This window comes from Populus euphratica, unplaced genomic scaffold (assembly GCF_000495115.2).
Source record: "Populus euphratica unplaced genomic scaffold, PopEup_1.0 scaffold723.1, whole genome shotgun sequence".
NCBI classification, from domain to species: Eukaryota; Viridiplantae; Streptophyta; class Magnoliopsida; order Malpighiales; family Salicaceae; genus Populus; species Populus euphratica.
The window spans coordinates 82415-103345 of NW_011500602.1; the positions used below are offsets into that span (position 1 = coordinate 82415).

The 20931-nt window shown below is 32.3% G+C and overlaps 1 protein-coding gene across 1 annotated transcript; it reads left to right on the forward strand.

Moving 5' to 3' along the window:
• The first annotated feature begins 11703 nt into the window (after nt 1–11703).
• Nucleotides 11704–12777, forward strand: LOC105115622 (LOB domain-containing protein 15-like). Its single transcript, XM_011012564.1, has 3 exons — nt 11704–11831; nt 11979–12228; nt 12364–12777. The coding sequence occupies exons 1-3, from the start codon at nt 11818–11820 to the stop codon at nt 12754–12756; spliced, it is 657 nt and encodes a 218-aa protein (XP_011010866.1). The 5' UTR covers nt 11704–11817; the 3' UTR covers nt 12757–12777.
• The last annotated feature ends 8154 nt before the right edge of the window (nt 12778–20931 follow it).

Below are 20931 nucleotides of genomic sequence, written 5' to 3' on the forward strand. Positions count from 1 at the left end.
TGCTTGACGAGATGACATAAGTTATAATAATGAATGCTTGACGAGATTTACAAGTATTAGCATTAATTGAATAAGATGACTAATGTAATCATGTTAACAATATATAATCTGATTGGAACCTCCTTTGTGTGTGGTTTCCAATTCAATAATAAGAGTTTATACTATACTTGTTTGATATACCATTAGTGGAACCTCTAACCTTGACATTTGTTATTATTATTGCTTAATCCTTACATTAATATTTGATCTCCAAGTTCTCATTTTAAACCTTACATTAATTTTTCATCTCCAAGTTCTCATCATCATCATCTTCTTCTCTTTCTTTATTATTATTATTATTATTATTATTACTACTACTACTAATATTACTACTACTACTACTACTACTACTATTATTACTATTATTACTATTATTATTATTGTTATTGTTATTGTTATTGTTATTGTTATTGTTATTATTATTGTTGTTGTTATATTATTTTTATTTATAATTTGTACAATTAACCTCCCTGTGGTTCGACCTCGGTCTTGCCGGGTTATTTATTACTTCGACACTCCTGCAGTTGGGAGAAGACATCAACCTTTTAGTCATGTCAAGTTTTTGGCGCCGTTGCCGGGGAGGTAAGTTCTTGTATAAATTATAATATTTATTTTATTTTCTCTTTTCACTTTTCTTGTATATAACTTTATTTCTTTTCTCTTGTTTCTTCTTCTTTTGTTTTCTGTTTTCTTTTATTTTATTCCTACACGTGCATGAGAGTGTGGTCACGTACATCAAGTGGTAGACGGAATAGCATATCCTCATCATTACCCGAAAATATGGCCGAAGAAGATAAGCAATCACTTCATAATGAGAATAATGAGAATAACCGTGCTAGAACACTTAGAGACCACATGAATCCCACAAGAACAAGTGCACCATCATGCATAGTTTTTCCTCCTGATGCATCTTGATTAGTACTTAAAAGTGCATTCTCATTAAGGATTTATGTCATCATATTGCACCTAAAGTATCATTAAATTCCCTAACAAAAGCATGTTTTATATTAGCAAGTCTAAAAATATATTATACCTTTAATTCATGGTAAATGTTCATCCTAAATGCAGGTCTATCACATAAATAAAAGGATTGATTGATGAGTTTAAGGATTGAAATTGAAAGGATAAAAAGAAGGCCAAACTTAGCAAAGTGTTGCTGGTGCATTCCAAACTCGAACACCGTTCAGTAATTTGATCATATCTGGAGCTGTAGATATCAGATTTAGGTCCATTTTATATCAATGGAAAGGTAAGACATAGACCTACAACTTTCATATGAAGTCAAAGACTCAGTTCTGCCGTTTTCAAGCCCAAATCGTAGCAAAAACGAAGACGTCGGAAGGTGTCCTGCAGCTCAAGCACTATTCGGTTTTTTGCTCATATCTTGAGTTCTAGAAGTCCAAATGAGCTCTGGTTTTTTTTTTTTATGGAAAGCTGAGACAATTGCCCACAACTTCCATAATTCATTTGGCTATAATTCTGATGTGAGCAATGACGCTTTGGCCAGCCAACAATATCAAAAATCAGCCCACAATATCAAAAAACCAGCAGCCATTAATGTAAAAAACCAGCCACCAAATCAATGGATGCCCACCAATTCTTCAATCAATCAATAGTTCTGAAACTTAGCCTATAAAAGAAGGCATTGTCCATGTATTTAGTCATATTAATTTTCAGATCAAAGTTATCTTCTTGCTTTCTCTCTACATCTTTGTAATGTTCAAGTTTTCTTTTATGCTATAGTAATCTCTTGTTTATGCTCTTTCATTTCCTTTCCTATACTTAGTTAGCTTATATTATGTTTATGTTCTTATATTGTTTATTTGTGTTTTTCTCCTTCTTGATGTTTAGCTAAGTTAATTATGTCAAGGTGAAAAGGTTTCTCTAATGGTGTTAGAATAGGTATAATATAAACTCAACATGAGCTTTAAATGTTTATATCCAAGAAAGATTGTTATTAACATGTTTTATCTTTTTATCTTACTAATTCTTAATACCTTGCTTATTAAATGTTTAATTTAGATTTGTGTTGTATAATATTTGGTACATCAAATGCTTGATCTTTCATAGTTTTCGGCCGAAATCGTTATTATGATAGAAACTTGATTTGTTGTTAACATAAACTAGCAACATGAATGCTTGATGATATTTATAAGTATGGTATTACTTATATAAGATAATTAATATGATCATGTTAATAATTTATAATGAGCTAATAACGAGAAATCATCCGATTAGAACCTCCTTTGTGTGTGGTTTCTAGTTGAGTAATAAAAAGAGTTTATATTATATTTATTTGAAATACCATTAGTGAATCCTATAACCTTGACATATGTTTTGTTATTGTTTAATCCTTACATCAATATCACATCCCAAAACTTTCTTCAACTCCTTTTCTGTTATTATTCTCTTTAAATCTTTTTCTTTATTTGTAATTTATATAATTCACCTCCCTGTGGTTCGACCTCGGTCTTGCCGGGTTATTTTACTTTGACACTCCTGCACTTGGGATAAGACATCAACTCTTTGATCGTGTCAAGTTTTTGGCGCCGTTGCCGGGGAGGTAAGTTATTGTATAAATTAAATATTTTATTTTATTTTATTTTCACTTTTATTTGTTTTTCTAATTGTTGTTTCTTTTTCTTTTTCTTTTTTTTCTTTTCTTTTCTTTTGTATTTGCATGAGAGTTTGGACACGTACATTAAGTGGTAGACTTTCTAGAAAATCATCATTTTCTTTAGAAAACATGGCCGAAGAAGATAACCAATCAATTCATAATGAGAATAATGAGAATAATGAGAATAATCGTGTTAGAACACTTAGAGATCATATGAATCCAACAAGAACAAGTGCACCATCATGTATTGTTTTTCCTCCTGATGCATCTCATTTTAATTTTAAGCCAGGTATTATTCAACTTTTACCCACTTTTCATGGCTTAGAATTAGAAAATCCATACTTGCACTTAAGAGAATTTGAAGAAGTTTGTAACACTTATAATGACTTAAATTGTAGCATGAACACCATCAGATTAAAGCTTTTTCCTTTTTCGTTAAAAGATAAAGCTAAAACATGGCTACAAAATATTAGGTCAGGATCCATTCATGCTTGGGATGAAATACAACAACAGTTTTTAAAGAAATTTTTCCCTTCTCATAGAACAAACTCTTTCAAAAGACAAATCACCACTTTTACTCAAAAACCAGGAGAAACATTTTATAAATGTTGGGATAGATATAAAGACTTGCTTAATACCTGTCCTCATCATGGTTTTGAAACATGGAGATTGGTTTCACAATTTTATGAAGGGTTAACACCTAAAGATAGACAAATGGTAGAATTAATGTGCAATGGAACTTTTGAAAATAAAGACCCTAATGAAGCAATGGAGTACCTAGAGTTGCTAGCTGAAAATGCTCAAAATTGGGACACCACAGGTACTTGTGAGGCACCAGGTAAAACTCAACCTCATACATCTAATGGAGACATGTATAGCCTTAGGGAAGATCATGACCTCCAAGCCAAATTTGCATCTTTAGCTAGAAAAGTTGAGGCACTAGAATTAAAAAAGAGTGGTCAATTAAAATCTGTTCAAGAAATTGTGTGTCAAATTTGTGAAACCAATGAACACTCAACCAATGATTGTCCCACGTTGCCTTCTTTTAAGGAATGTCTCCATGAACAAGCCAATGCTTTAAATAGTTTCCAAAGACCAAGTCATAACCCATACTCACAAACGTACAACCCTGGTTGGAGAAATCACCCAAATTTCAGTTGGAAGAGTGGTAACAATAATGCACAAACTTCACAGCCACCATTTCAAACACAACATAATTTTCAAAATTCTCATGGATATGCATGACACGACTAAAAAGTTGATGTCTTCTCCCAAGTGCAGGAGTGTCGAAGTAATAAATAACCCGGCAAGACCGGGGTCGAACCACAGGGAGGTTAATTGTACAAATTATAAACAACAATTATAAAACAACAACAACAACAACAACAATAGTACTAATAACAATAATAATAATAATAATAATAATAATATTAGTAGTAGTAGTAGTAGTAATAATAATAATAATAATAATAAAGAAAGAGAAGAAGAAGAAGATGATGAGAACTTGGAGATGGAAAATTAATGTAAGGATTAAACAATAATAATAACAAATGTCAAGGTTAGAGGTTCCACTAATGGTATATCGAACAAGTATAGTATAAACTCTTATTATTGAATTGGAAACCACACACAAAGGAGGTTCCAATCAGATTATATATTGTTAACATGATTACATTAGTCATCTTATTCAATTAATGCTAATAATTGTAAATCTCGTCAAGCATTCATGATTATAACTTATGTTAAAAACAAATCAAGTTCCTTTCATAGCTCAGGTGTCGGTTATACCATACATTATGGGCTATGAAAGTGCCAAGCATTTGTTGCACCAAGTGTTATACAACATAAATCAAGATTAGTCATTGAACAAGCAAAGTATTAAAGAGTGAACAAGATAACAAATATAAAACATGTTAGTATCAAACATTAAAGTCCATATTAAGTTTACACTATACTTATTCTTACACCATTAGTGTAACCTTTTCACCTTGACAGAACTAAATTAGCTAGACATAATGAAAGAAAGCAAAATAAATAAACAAAATAAGAACATAAAAGTTAACTAAGTAAAGGAAAGGAAATGAAAGGCATAAACTTAATATTAATGAAAGCAAAGCATAAACATTACAAAAAATACAAAGAGAGAAAGGAAGAACATGATCTTGATCTGGAAACCAAGATGCCTAAATGCATGGCAAATGCCTCCTTTTATAGGCCAAAATTGGAAACTATTGATTTGATGACTAATTGATAAGTGGGTGGCCAACTTTTGACTTGGTGACAATCCTTATCTTCTCTTGTCTGCCCAAAACGTCATTGATAACGTCCAAAATGGAGCCAATTGCAAACATGAAAGTTGTAGGTAATTGTCTCAGCTTTCTTGTGTAAAAAATTCAGCTCATTTGGACTTCTAGAACTCCAGATATGGCCAAAATACCGAACAGTGCTCGGGCTGGAAGACAGATTCGGGCTTCTTTGTTGTTCCTACAATTTGGACTTGATAATGGCCTTTTTAGATCTTGGGCTTCATATGAAAGTTGTAGGCCTATGTCTTACCTTTCCATCCATATAAATTGGACCTAAATCTGAGATATATAGCTCTATGTGTGACCCAATTACCGAACAGTGTTCCGGTTTGGATTGCACCGACATCTCTTTTCTAAGTTTGGCCATCTCTTTATCCTTGCAATTTAAGTTCTTCAAGTCATCAATCAATCCTTTCATTTATGTGATAGGCCTGCATTAAAAATAGACATTTACCACAAATTAAAGGTATCTTATATTATTAGATACATTATTATAAAACATATTTTAGTTAAGGAGTTATTGATACTTCAAGTGCAAAATGATGATATAAAACCATGATAAAAATGCACTTTTAAGTACTAATCAAGGATCAAGTAATCAACAAAGAAAATGACAAAAGTCAAGTGAGCTAAAGTGTAAAACAAGATAAATGAGGGATCAAAACAAAATTAAGCTACTTGGAGACGAAGGTAACTATAAAAAAAGATAACAAAATTTATGGGATATAAATACATAATTGAACTGTAGAGAAAAGGGGAGCCACCACAAATGAACTTAACCTTATCTCAAACTTAACCTCATCTCTCTCACATAAAATCCATAACCTCTTCTTTTCCACCAAAAACCCTAACCACTAAAAGATAAAGAAGAGAAAGTATGCTGAAAGTTAAGAAAAAACATATAGCCATAAAACAAAAGTAGGGAAAACAACTAACTCTCCACTTCTCACCAAGGTGACAACTCATCTCCCTTTTCAGCATTTCTAGCATCATATCATATATTTTTCCAACCTTTCTCTTCTATTTTTCTATCTTATAACTACCTTGCAAATATCACCATGCAACCTAGAAAACTCCAGCTAAAACTCTATTAAAATCATGTCATTACTTGGTTTTTTGGGTCATTACTACAGATAAAAATAAAGCATATGCCTAAAACTTTCATGAAGAATATAAAACTCAGACCTATCATTTTAAAGCTTAAATCATAGTTAAAATAGAGAAGTTAAAATCTATCCAAAAATTCACTATAGCTCAAACCCTAGTTCAAACACTACTAGTTTCTTAGATCATAATTAGAGCTACACACCTTGGTTTTAGGTTTTATTTATCTTAATAGAAAGATAAGATATAGGTATAAACTTTCATGGAGAGTGTAAATCCTAGTTCTTCTATTTCAAATCTTAAAGCAAAGCCTAAATAAAGAAGTCAAAATCTATCTAGAAGCTCATTGCAGCTCAAATCCTGTTTTGGTTTCTAGCCTCTGTATAAAAGTTAAAAAAAGTAAAAGCAAACTTATATGCATTGGAAATCTTAAAAGTAGATATAAAACATTTTTTTAAAGGTTCAACTCCAAATTATATGGTTTCAATGCTCTAAATCCAGCCATAAATTGTTTAAGAAACAATAGTATTACTTTATAATAACAACAACAACATTGTCTAGCACTTACCCCACTATTCCAGCCCTTTTTTCTTTCTAGTCAACCACCCCTAATAGGTCCATTTCAAACCTTAAACCTTTATTAAATAATTCATCTTGCTTTATTGATGATTTTGACATGTTTTATGGTGAAATTTGTAGGACTTAATATTTTTTATTGTATTGATATTATTGCTTGAATGATGTTAGCTAAGTCCATAAATCATGCATCCTGTTTTACAATTGATTCGATGTGTTTTATGATGAGGTTTTGGGATTGAGCTATGTTTATTAGATTGGTTTTTTGTTTGAATGCATTTGGTCAAATCCTTTAAATTTTGCATATTGTTTCATTTCGTGTTCTTAGTGATTTCATTATTATCATTAAAATTGCAACATGTTTTTCTTTGTATATGAATATGAACCTATTCAACAATATGTATTGTCATGAACTTTTACTTCAAATGGTAGAAAATCAATACTCATTCATGTTTGCATCTATATAGAGTTTTGTAACTTATTTATAAAAACTCATTAAGGGTTCAACCCACATCAAAAGACCTTAAAAAGGCTGACAAATCAAAACCCATAAAAAAATATTCTTCTTTTTTGAAATCATAACAAAAAAATATTTTGTTATTCATATGTTATAATAAAGATAAATATACTCGTAACAAACCATTATTTTGAATATTAACAAGAAGTAGCCCTTCCTTTGAATTTTGAAAGATGTTTTTATTTTGAGTTAATGTAGTTTAATATTCATCGATGACATTTAAGTGTTCGAAAAAAGCATTGGTTTTCTTTTTATTCTAATATTCATTGATGACACTTGTTATAACCCAATTCTAGCTTATTAGCTTTTAATTTAATTTTACAGGGGTTAAAATATAAAATTAAAAGATTAAAGATTTATTTAGTAGAAAAATATAATTTGTCAACTTACACGAAAACTAGATATTATAATGTAATTTTGTTATTATAACCTTATTATCAAGATAATGGTAGATATTTGCTTTCAAATTTGATTCTTAATCAATTTTAAATTTCAAAGAATAGAATGAGTTTATTTAAAATTTTATTTTTCACACACAATGAGATTCATACACTATAAATACATATGTGAGCACATCCACACAATGAAGCACCAAAGTCATGTATGAGTAATATGGTAATTTGGCGGCTAACTGCCATGGATTTTAGGCTTTGGAGATTTGAAAAAAATATTTTTTTGGGCAGCAATATGACCATTAGCGAGAGGGTTTAGGATTTAAGGATAACTAGAAGCAATAATTTTTAGAGTTGAAGAAATCCCTAACTGAGTCTTTATCCTATAAGCTATAACATGAGCATCTCCATGTGGTGCTTCATGTGAGTTATGGGTCTTTGTGCAGTGATGAAGATGATAAAATTTGAAGTTAGGTTGGGTATAAGAGAACATGGAGGCTACTTGTTAGCCTCAAAGTACGGGTCAAATAAGAATGGATGGTGTCATTTTCTTACAATCTAAGCAAATATATCAAATAAGAATGGATGGAGTTTTACTCAAAGTTTTATACGTGCCTGTAATGTTCTAATTTTGAGCATTTTTAGCTAGCAAGTTTAGGTGCTCCATTGCTTCATTAGGGTCTTTATCTTCAAAGGTTCAATTGCACATCATTTCAATCATTTGCCTATCTTTAAGCATTAGCCTTCATAAAAAAGTGAAACTAATCTCTATGTTTCAAAACCATGATGATGGCAAGTATTAAGCAAGTCTCGATACCTATCCCAACATTGATAAAATGTTTCTCCTGGTTTTTGAGTGAAAGTGATAATTTGTCTTTTGAAAGAGTTTGTTCTGTGAAATGAAAAAAAGTTCTTTAAAAATTATTGTTGCATTTCATCTCAAGCATGAATGGATCATGGTCTCAAATTTTGTAGCCATATTTTAGCTTTATCTTTTACTGAAAAAGGAAAAAACTTTAATCTGATGGTGTTTATGCTACAATTTAAGTTATTATAGGTGTTACAGACCTCCTCAAATTCCTTTAAATACAAGTATGAATTTTTTAAATCTAAGCCATGAAAAGAAGGTAAAAGTTAAATAATACCTAGCTTAAAATTGAAATAAGATGCATCAGGAGGGAAAACTATGCATGATGATACACTTGTTTTTATGGGATTCTTGTGGTCTTTAAGTGTTTTCATACAATTATTCTCATTATTCTCATTATGAAGTGATTAACTATCTTCTTCGGCCATATTTTCTAAAAATAATGAGGATACCCTAGAAAGTCTACCACTTGATGTATGTGACCACACTCTTATGCACGTGTAGGAATAGAATAAAAGGAAGAAGAAAACAGAAGAAGAATAAATAAGAGACAAGAAACAAAGTTACATATAAGAAAAGTAAAAAGAAAAAATAAAATAAATACTATAATTTGTACAAGAACTTACCTCCCCGGCAACGATGCCAAAAACTTAACACGACTAAAAGATTGATGTCTTCTCCTAAGTGTATGAGTGTCGAAGTAATAAACAATTCAGCAAGACCGAGGTCAAACCATAGGGAGGTTAATTATAAAAATTATAAACAACAATTATAAACAACAACAACAACAACAACAACAACAATAATAATAACAGTAGTAGTAGTAGTAGTAATAAAGAGGAAGAAGAAGAAGAAGAAAAAGTTGATGAGAATTTTGAGATGGAAGATTAATGTTATGTCAAAGTTAGAGGATCCACTAATGGTATATCAAACAAGTATAGTATAAACTCTTATTATTCAATTAGAAATCACATACAAAGGAGATTCCAATCAGATTATAAATTGTTAATATGATTACATTAGTCATCTTATTTGATTAATGCTAATACTTGTAAATCTCGTCAAACATTCATGATTATAACTTATGTTAACAACAAATCAAGTTCCTTTCATAGCTTAGGTGTCGGTTATACCATACAGTATGGGCTATGAAAGTGTCAAGCATTTGTTATACTAAGTGTTATACAACATAAATCTAGATTAGTCAATTTAACAAAAAAATATTAAAAAGTAAACAAAATAACAAATACAAAACATGTTAGTATTAAACATTAAAGTCCATATTGAGTTTACATTATACTTATTCTTACACCATTAGTGTAACCTTTTGACCTTGACATAATAAACTTAACTAAACATAATGAAAGAAAAATAAATAAATAAACAAAATAAGAACATAAATAAGATAAAAGTTAACTAAGTAAAGGAAAGGAAATAAAAGGCATAAACTTGATATTAACGAAAGCAAACATAAACAATATAAAAAATATAAAGAGAGAAAACAAAAGCATGATCTTGATCTGAAAACCAAGATGCCTAAATACATGACAAATGCCTCCTTTTATTGGCTAAAATTGGAAACTATTGATCTGATGACTAATTGATGAATGGGTGGCCAACTCTTAACTTGGTGACAATCTTTATCTTCTTTTGTCTACCCAAAACATCATTAATAACGTCAAAATTGGAACCACTTGAAAACATGAAAGTTATAGAAAATTGGCTCAGCTTTCTAAGGTAAAAAATTTAGGTCATTTGGACTTCTAGAACTCCATATATGAGCCAAACACTAAATAGTGCTCGGGCTGGATTACAGATTCAAAATTCTTTGTTGTTGCTATAATTTGGATTTAAAAATGACATTTTTCAATCTTTGGCTCCATATGAAAGTTGTAAGCCTATGTCTTACCTTTCCATCCATATAAAGTAGACCTAAATCCGAGATTTACAGCTCTAGATATGACTCAATTATCAAACAATATTTCAGTTTGGACTGCACCAGCATCTCTTTTCTAAATTTGGCCATCTCTTTGTCCTTTCAATTTCAATTCTTAAATTCATCAATCAATCCTTTTATTTATGTGATAGGCCTGCATTTAAAATAAACATTTACCATAAATTAAAGATATCTTATATTATTAGATATGTTATTATAAAACATACTTTAGTTAAGGAATTATTGATACTTCAAGTTCAAAATGATAATATAAAACCTTGATGAAAATGCACTTTTAATTACTAAATATCTACCATTTTTGAATTATGTCGAGGATTAACTAAAATAAATAAGTTGTTGTACTATCATTTGATTTATAGGTTAATTCGTCTTGTTTTAACTTTCCTTGTTTCCACTGCCACTACAGAACGAACATTTTCAGCTATAAAATATATTAAAACCAAGCTTTGCAATAAAATAAAAGAGAAGTTCATAGCAAATTCTATAATGATTTACATTGAATGATAACTAGTTGAAGATATTGATTCGGATTTGATTTTACATGAATTCTATTCTATAAAACATCAAAGGGTGCAACTTTGATAGTATAATTTATTTTTATTTTTATTTTGAATTTTATTTACTTTATATATATATATATTGTATTATATATTTAAATTAAAATTTTATTATTAATTTGATAAATTTATATATCCAAGTAAAGTAAACGATTAACTTAAAAAATACTTTATATATATTTATATCATAACCGATCAATTCCTGGCTCGCCACTGTTTATAAGTAATCATCTTTCATAGGAGAGATTGCTGTATCTACACGGCGACAATGATCGATATTAAAATTGATTTTCTGAACTAGATCCCAAGATATGATCTTTTCAGAGTGGAAGCGGGTCGTCCTTGATTCTGGCAAGAAACAAATATAGATATATGTGTGCGTAAGGCCAGAGGCTTTAAACTAATTAAGTACAGTTCATGAGGAATTAATGATGCCTGCTCCTTTAATTTTTTTCTTTAATTCTGCTCTTGATCAAGTCTCTAATATATGCTTAAGTTGGAATAATTATTTGACAAAACATGAGCAATTAAAAAAAAAGTACCTAGACAAGCAAATTAAGACCACATGTAGCCATGAAAGCATATTCACCAGTAGAAGCAAGAAGCTTTATATATATATATATATATATATATATTCCATCAGTACTGCAGAGTAAACAGACATAATTAAATTATCCTCTCTCATTTCAGTCTCCAATCGACTCATATGTATCCCTTTTGTATATTTCTTTTGAGTATTAACTTAAACTCTGGTCCGCTTTTAATTAAGCATTGTCTAAATCTTCCTCTCCTCTTATTTTTCCTTTCTTCTTCCCTTCAAACCCTCACTCTCTCTGCGCCCAATTTCTCATCCGTAATTGAAAATTTACAGAGAGCATGCCTGAATGTCCAGAGAAAGGTAAGAAGTACAAATGTCTATGTTTACATCTCTAGATCTCTCTCTCTCTCTCTCTCATGCAAAATTATTCCATTTTTTCCATGTAGCATGTACTTATCTGATCAGGTTTACTAATTTGACAATCCTCCCTTCTTCCTTACTGTACAGGAAGAGATTTGATGAGTTAGGCAAGGAGATCAAAAGAGAATCAGATGCCTCTTATCAAATGGGAAGAAGACACATGCTGGGTCCTCCTGGAACCCTAAATACAATTACTCCTTGCGCTGCCTGTAAGCTCTTAAGAAGGAGGTGTGCACAAGAATGCCCATTTTCTCCATATTTCTCTCCACATGAACCTCAAAAGTTTGCTTCTGTTCACAAAGTTTTTGGTGCAAGTAATGTCTCAAAGATGCTGATGGTAAAACCCTTATGCCCTAACCAATTAAATATTGTTTCCCTGAATATTGATTAACGTTTGCAATTATACGCGCTTCTTGTTCCTGTTTCACATGCTTTGTTCAATTATATGATCTGCTTTTGCATTATTTTTCAGGAGGTGCCACAGAACCAAAGAGCTGATGCAGCTAATAGTCTTGTTTATGAGGCTAATGTGAGGCTAAGAGATCCAGTTTATGGGTGCATGGGTGCAATTTCAGCCTTACAACAGCAAGTTCAATCGTTGGAAGCCGAACTTAATGCAGTAAGGAATGAAATACTGAAATACAGATATAGGGAAGCAAACATCATTCATTCTTCTCATGTAGCTTTGCTTTCCTCTGGGGCTGTTTCAATTGCTGCACCGTCACCAGCCCCCTCTACGCCACCGCCCCCAACAGCATCGCCCCCTCCTTCTTCCTCATCTTCCTTAATGTACACTCAACCGACCAGTAGTGCTGCTGCAGATTATAGCACAACTTCGACTGAAAATGTCTCCTTTTTTGGTTAATATTTATATTTCGAGACTGAAAATAAAACAATTATTTCTTTATCATGAATCAGGTTGAACAATAAAAAGAAAAGGAAAAAATAGATATATTTTATTGCGTTGGGGTTGTTCAATTAATTTTTTTTTTTTAATTACAGTCCAAATACTTGATTCAAGTCTACAAATATATATGTCATTAGATAGCAGGTTTCTTTCATCTCCTCTCATAAATTGACTTTCAGGCTCTCAGTTCTGTATCAGCCCTCTTCATTCAAAGGCTACTACTTATCACTAGTATATTGAATCAAACGTATTGTATAGCAGCCAATAAAATTTCAGGAAGCCCCTTTCATAGATGCACCATCAAGAAATTAAAGCCCTAGCTATATTACTGAATATGTTTCTTGAGCCTCCTTGTTTACTTCAAATATTCACTTTTTTTTTTCTTTTTAACTCCACATTTGATTAAAACCCTAGCTAGAACTAGCTACATACACTAAAATTAGCGCTGCGAACAGTTATAGATTCAAGGTAAAATTTGCTGAGTGTGTTGGGATTCGAATTTAATGAGTGAACTCAATTGCTAGCTGGATTCCTACCGACAATTTTGGCACATGTAAATCTGTACTAGTGAAAGATCTAAAAGTTGCTTGGAGTTGGGGAGACAAAAGGTCTGCTTGTGATCATTCCTATGAAAGTTATTGGTTTTAAAATTTAGATAGTGGTTATTTTTTAAATATTTTTTATTTAAAAATATATTAAAATAATATTAATTTTTGTTTTTTAAAATTTATTTTTAACATTAATAAATAAATAAAATTAATTTTTTTACATAATGTTTTTCAAACGTTTCAAAAACAAACGGGTTTAATAGCATTCAAAATTGTTACTAATTTTTATATGTTCTTACTTAGGAAAAAAAATAAGAAAAAGGATAAAAAATGATATTCGAGTTTCTGTTTATGCTAAGCATTCTTATTTTGTTGTTTCGAGGGTAATTTAATACAATGGAGCTTAGTTGATGTTGCTAGCTTGTAAAGCAATAATTTGGGGTCGATTGACATTAGTTTTGCCAGCTATATTATTGTTTTGTCAAGGTTAGGTTTCTTTGGCCTGTAGACTTCAGCTTCATTAATCTATTGCTTCTATTTTGTAAGGTACCTCTCTGTTATGTTTATTTTTATTTTTATTTATTTTCACCTCTCAAGAAATATTTATTACCTTTCGTTCTAGCTCACTATACATAACAAATCAGTGTTGTAGATAATATAGAATTTAATAATTCTCTCTCATTCTAGTCTGGTGAAGTCGGAGATGTTACAGAAGCTGGTCTCGTATCATGGTTGCTTGAAATAGCAGCATCTTACCTCTTCCTTGGTAACAACTCTCCTAGATTTGCCTTGGCCATGTTAACAAATAACAAAGCAACATGTTTGGTATATCCCCATTCTCCTCCAATATCCCAAAATCTCATCTTTCTCTCCTCGTACATCGTCGGAGGATGACGACTCCGCTTTAGAAACAAAGGAAGTGATTTAAAATAAATTAATTTAGCAGAGAAACTATCCCATAGAAACATAGAAGACTAACTTTGAAAGAAAAACACATCTATTGTTACAACAACTAGGAAATTTATTACCAATCTTTTCAAAAATTAAAGGTAAGGGTTTGGTTATTTGAGAAGATCACCGAATAACATTATATATACATAAAACAAGTTGCATTGCATTCAAGTCAAAACATGTATATGTAGTTTTGTTTGTGATGAACTATCTAAACTTATTGATTGCTCATAAAAAAAAACATAGCAGAAGAGGAAGTAAAAGAGGGAAACTCGGCTAAGAAGAACTTACAATGTATCTAAAAATTTTAAAAATTCAACGGTGGTTGAAGTAGTTATAGCTCTAGTAGCTGTTGCGATGTCATAGTCGTACAAATTAATTACCCTAACTTAAAACACAACACACAAGATAGTATAGAGCAAGCAAGGGGTCGATCCCACAAGGAAGATTTAGTTCAGATTTTTATGCTATACGTTATGCAATTGGGGGGTTTTGATTTGTGATGATCTAAACTATGGAAGAAATTAAACTAGCAAACAAAATCAATTGAAATCGAAATTTATCAAGAAAACAAACCTTGGTTGCAAGCACACATCCACCAACGGAAATTAGAACCGATCCTTGAAACAAAACTACAATTTATATTCTGAATTTTTATCTTTTCTTAATGTTGGTTAATTAACGGATCCGCCGTATAACTAACTCTAACCAACAAACAATCACAATGTCTGCATTAATGATTTAGTTCAATGGCAGCCCTAAGAACTAGATATTTGAGTGTTCTCCCTAAGTTTAATAATGTAGTTCCGCCACAATTATCAAGCTTAGTTGCTTCACAAGTTCATACATCACAACTCCGGTTTTGATATCAAACTTAGCAATAAATTGTTCACAATAATAAGTTAGAGTTCCGCTCTAGCAATTATCAACAACAATCATAGAAAATATGCATAGGAAAACAACCATACTTATTCATAATATAAACTGAAAATAAAAGGAAGAATAAATCTCACGATTCTTGAAATCCGAAGGTTTGTTGTGTTCTTGCAACCAAGAAAAGAGCTTAGCCTTGCATAACCATTGAACAACTACTCTTAAAGAATGAAGAGAGCATGATTTTTTTGGGTTTGTAGAGGAGAGAATTTGTGTTTCTTAACTTCTGGCTGCTGCCCCCTTTCTCTCCTCTCTTTCTTTCTTTTTGTATGCTAAGAAACCCTAGTTCCTAATTTACAAAGTAGTCCTCCCTTAAGTTGACAATTGACATTTAAGTACTTTATTAACTATTTTCCCTAAAAACGAGAAATAGCCTTGCATGAAATCTTCAAAATCTGACTTAGAGGAGCTAAATTGCTGATATAAAAATTTGGATGGCGGTTTAGAAGCTTCGAAACGTAATTTAGACTCATTTCTTCACGAAACCTAATTGTTGGCAAAATTCAGTTGTCATCTTTGAAAAATCATATCTCCCTCATCTGACATCTTTTTTGGATGAAATTTGGAGCGTTTACAGACCTTTAAGTCCGAAATCCAACAAAATTGAGTTTTCATAAATTGGACTTCTATAGCTCCAGATATTAAATTTTGAATAGACAAAGGTCAACAGTGGCAGAATGCGAGATTTGATTTTGAAGGATATGATTTCCATGATCTTCATCTTTTTATTTTTCTTGCATTACATTTACAGAAAGGTATGGATGTTAGCTTTTTAGTGCCACTAGAATCACTTCATTTCGATCTCTAGAACTTACGCTCTGCACAAAACATCGACTAAACGTCAAATTTGTCAATTATCTCCAATTTACTCCTTTTTGGATTTTTGATCCAAAAGTGCCTTCAAAACATAAAACAAAGAATATCAAGGTATTTTACATATAAAACATGGATAAAACATTAGGTAAATATGGGTGAAACTATCGAATAATATGATTACATCAAATACCCCCACACTTAGCTCTTGCTCGTCCTCGAGAAAGGATAAATTAAATTAAATTAAAAATAACCATGATCAATCTCTTAATCTCCCATCAATGTCCAAGAGTATAAGCATTATAAATAAGAATATAATAAAAAAGGATAAAATAAATAAATTTTTATGAATTTGTTTACATGCAAACTTCAAAATTCAATCAATCGTCGGGATTTAAATGAAATCTATGTCATGCCAAAGTGATAGGTCCTCTCATTGATATACACTCCAACACTCATGTGTTTAGGGTTTATGTGTTTAAATCTCTGAAATTCAATCAAAGAGTATGTTCTACCATAAGCTTGCTTTTCAATCGCATCTCCATTACTAACATATTACAAACAATGCATGAATCAAAAGGTCTTATTTTCCGGTTGTAATGGGGCTAAGGTTAAGGTGAGGTAAAAGAGAGTAAAAGAAAAGGTTCAAATCAAAGAAAGTAGAGCATTCCGAAAAATAATATTTCAAACAGTTTTAAAATTTCAGCTTTCACTACCTCCATCATAGGTGGGTTCAACCTCCTTTGTATTTCCTTTGTTGGTTTTGCGTTATCCTCCAATAGTATGTGATGCATACACATTGAGGGACTAATGCCCTTGATGTCAGCTAAAGTCCATCCAATGGCCGTTTTGTGATCACACAACAACTTCACAAGTTTTTCCTCTTATATACTTGTCAAACCTTTTGCTATGATAACGGGAAGTGTATTGTTATCGCCAATGAATACATACTTCAAATTATCGGGCAAAAGTTTTAATTCTAACTCGGGGGCCTGTAAAATAGATGGCAAAAGCTTTTTATGTGAGAGTAATAAATCAATCAAGACATTACCATGGGGAACGGTTTGTAAAGATTGTAAGGCCAATACTGATTCGTGCATGTTTTGGGGAACACACACGTGCCTCTCTATCTCTTCTATCTTGGTGAAATCATAGCCATAACTCAAAGCTATGCTTAATCCATCTTCGCTATCAAAATCACAAACTTGCTGCACACACTTATCAATTTGGTCATAGCATGTGATAGAATAAACATTGCTATAAGGATATTTCATTGCATCATGAAAATTGAATTCAATTTTTTCATCTCCTACCTCCATAGACAAGGTATCCTTACCATAATCAATCTTTGTGTTGGCAGTTTTCAAGAATGGTCTTCCAAACAATATAGGAGTGTTGGTTGATGAATCACAAGAATCATGTTCCATATCAAGAATATAAAAGTCACATGGAATAACCAAAGTATCAATCTTGACTAGGACATCCTCTATTACACCAAGTGGGTAAACCAAACTATGATCCACAAGTTGTATTATAATGCTAGTTTTATGCAAAGGCTCAAGACTAAGAGAATCATAAACATGTTTGGGCATAACACCAATGGATGCACCTAAATCACACAAGGCCCTCTTGAAACTAGCATTACCAATAACACATGAGATAGTAAACGCACCTGGGTCCTTTTGCTTCAAAGGCATATTCTTTTGAACAACAGTAGACACAACTTCACCCATACTTACCATTTCATGACCTTTCAATTTGAAAGCTCTTTTGGTAGTACACAACTCCTTCAAAAATTTAGCATACTTGGGAATTTGCTTGATAGCATCAAGCAAAGGAATGTTGAGTTCTAATTTTTTGCAAACCTCTAAAATCTCTTTTTCTTTGTCCTCTTTCTTTGACCTAGAAGAACTCACAGGAAAGGGTGGAATTGCTTTAAAACTGGAATTCATTGAGTGAGGATTTACCTTTGGAGTGTTGGTCGATGTTTTAGTTTGTGGAGGAGGATGATGTTCCTTCTTTGTACTCAATTCAGTTTCTATCTCTTCTTCTTCCTCCATCTCAATTTGTTTTGACCTTTTCTCTTCAAGTTCTTTCCCACTTCTCAGCATGATCGCACTAACATTCTCTTTTGGATTCAATGTCTGGGAGGGCAATTTTCCATTCATTTGTGCCTCCAATTTCCCTACCCTTGAAGCTACTTGCCCCATTTGCTTCTCCAAGTTGTGAATACTTGACCTTGTTTCCTGTTGAAAAGACATGACATTTTGTTGCAAGGTAACAGTATTAGAAGCCAAAGTTTTCATCATCTCACGAAGATCATCATTGGATGACGACCCCGTAACATTGGAGTTTGTGAATGGAGGGTTGTCTTGCTTGATAATTCTGTTGGGGCTGAAATCCATGGGGATGGAATTGTCGGCCTTGATTGCCTTGTTGGGATGGATTGCCATAACGTAAGTTGGGATGATCTCTTCATCCAGGATTGTAAGTGTTGGAAAATGGATCATATTTATGCTGGGGCTGTCCGTTGAATGCTCCATCAATTGCATGAGCTTGTTCAATGTAATCTTCTTGCATTGTTGGGCACATATTCGAAGCATGTCCTTGTAAGGAGCATATGCTACAAACTTTCACCTGCTGTACATTTCCACAAGCCAAAGAACGCACAAGAGAAGTAAGATCATTAACTTTATTTTCAAGGTTAGAAATACTTACCTCATTTACTCGTTTGTTAAAGAAGTCTCCACGAGTGCCAAACTGTTTTGAGTTAGCTGCCATGTTTGAGATCAATTGGCATGCAGCCTCGGGTGTCTTATCCACCAATGCGCCTCCACTTTCAGCATCAATGATACTACGGTCAGTAGGCATCAATCCTTCATAGAAATATTGAATGAGCAGTTAATCGGGTATTTGATGATGAGGGCATTGAATGCATAGTTGCTCAAATATTTCCCAATACTCGGAGAGTGTCTCTCCATGAGATTGCCGAATCCCACATATTTCTTTCCTTATGTTGGCAACTCGAGATGCTGGGAAATACTTCTCAAGGAAAATCTTTTTCATGGCATTCCAAGTTCCAATAGATCCTAGGAGAATAGAGAAAAGCCATGCCTTTGCTGCCCCTTTTAAAGAGAAAGGGAAAGCTTTCAACTTAACTTGTTCTTCATCAACTCCATTCGGTTTCATGCCAACACAAACCATATGGAACTCCTTGAGATGAGTATGAGGATCTTCTCCTGCAAGACCATTAAATGTTGGTAACAAATGTATAAAACCAGATTTGAGCTCAAAGTTTACATTATTGTCAATGTTTATGCATAATGGCTGATTTTCCACGTTAGGAGTAGCAAGCTCCTTGAGTGTTTGTTGTCGTGCAATAGCCATGGTGTTGAGGAGAGCTTCCTTGTGTAACCTGCGTAAAGTTTTTTCTATTTCGAGATCCAACTGCACTTGAATTTGATTAATAGAACGTGTTACTGGCACAAATCATCAAGAAAACTAAAAAAAAACCAACCACACAAAAGATCGAAAACAATGTAAATTGTACGAAAATCTTATGCTAGAAAACTAAAACTGCCTTAAAACCTTAGAAAACAATGGAATTTGGCCTCAATAGTGTGGGGCTAGTAGTCACTACTAGTCTTGTTCAGAACATCGTTTTCCTTCAGTAAAAGAAAAGCCCAAACCTAATTCCACAAACAATTTTGTTTTGAACAGTACCGCCACCGCAAATAAACAATACCGCTGCAAGCAAAAATTTTGTTTCTTTGTTTTTTTTTCAAAAATATAAATAAAAAATCACAGCAACTAAAAATAACAGTACAAGCACAAGAATCAAGTAAAATTACTTCCCCGGCAACGGCGCCAAAATTTGTTGCAATGTCGTGGTCGCACAAATTAATTACACTAGCTTAAAACACAACACACAAGATAGTATAGAGCAAGCAAGGGGTCGATCCCACAAGGAAGATTTAGTTCAGATTTTTATGCTATACATTATGCAATTGAGGGCTTTTGATTTGTGATGATCTAAACTATGGAAGAAATTAAACTAGCAAACAAAATCAATTGAAATCGAAATTTATCAAGAAAACAAACCTTGGTTGCAAGCACACATCCACCAACAGAAATTAGAACTGATTCTTGAAACAAAACTACAATTTATATCCTGAATTTTTATCTTTTCTTAATATTGGTTAATTAACGGATCCGCCGTATAACTAACTCTAACCAACAAACAATCACAATGTCTGCATTAATGATTTAGTTCAATGGCAGCCCTAAGAACTAGATATTTGAGTGTTCTCCCTAAGTTTAATAATGTAGTTCCGCCACAATTATCAAGCTTAGTTGCTTCACAAGTTCATACATCACAACTCCGGTTTTGATATCAAACTTAGCAATAAATTGTTCACAATAATAAGTTAGAGTTCCGCTCTAGCAATTATCAACAACAATCATAGAAAATATGCATAGGAAAACAACCATACTTATTCATAATATAAACTGAAAATAAAAGGAAGAATAAATCTCACGATTCTTGAAATCCGAAGGTTTGTTGTGTCCTTGCAACCAAGAAAAGAGCTTAGCCTTGCATAACCATTGAACAACTACTCTTAAAGAATGAAGAGAGCATGATTTTTTGGGTTTGTAGAGGAGAGAATTTATGTTTCTTAACTTCTGGCTGCTGGCCCCCCTTCTCTCCTCTCTCTCTTTCTTTTTATATGCTAAGAAACCCTAGTTCCTAATTTACAAAGTAGTCCTCCCTTAAGTTGACAGTTGACATTTAAGTACTTCAATAACTATTTTTCCTAAAAAAGAGAAATAGCCTTGCATGAAATCTTCAAAATCTGACTTAGAGGAGCTAAATTGCTGATATAAAAAC

Excerpts from the sequence above, each read along its gene's own strand:
- LOC105115622 (XM_011012564.1), top strand. Across the intron at positions 12,229-12,363 it reads ATGTCTCAAAGATGCTGATG|GAGGTGCCACAGAACCAAAG; the intron begins GTAAAACCCTTA and ends ATTATTTTTCAG.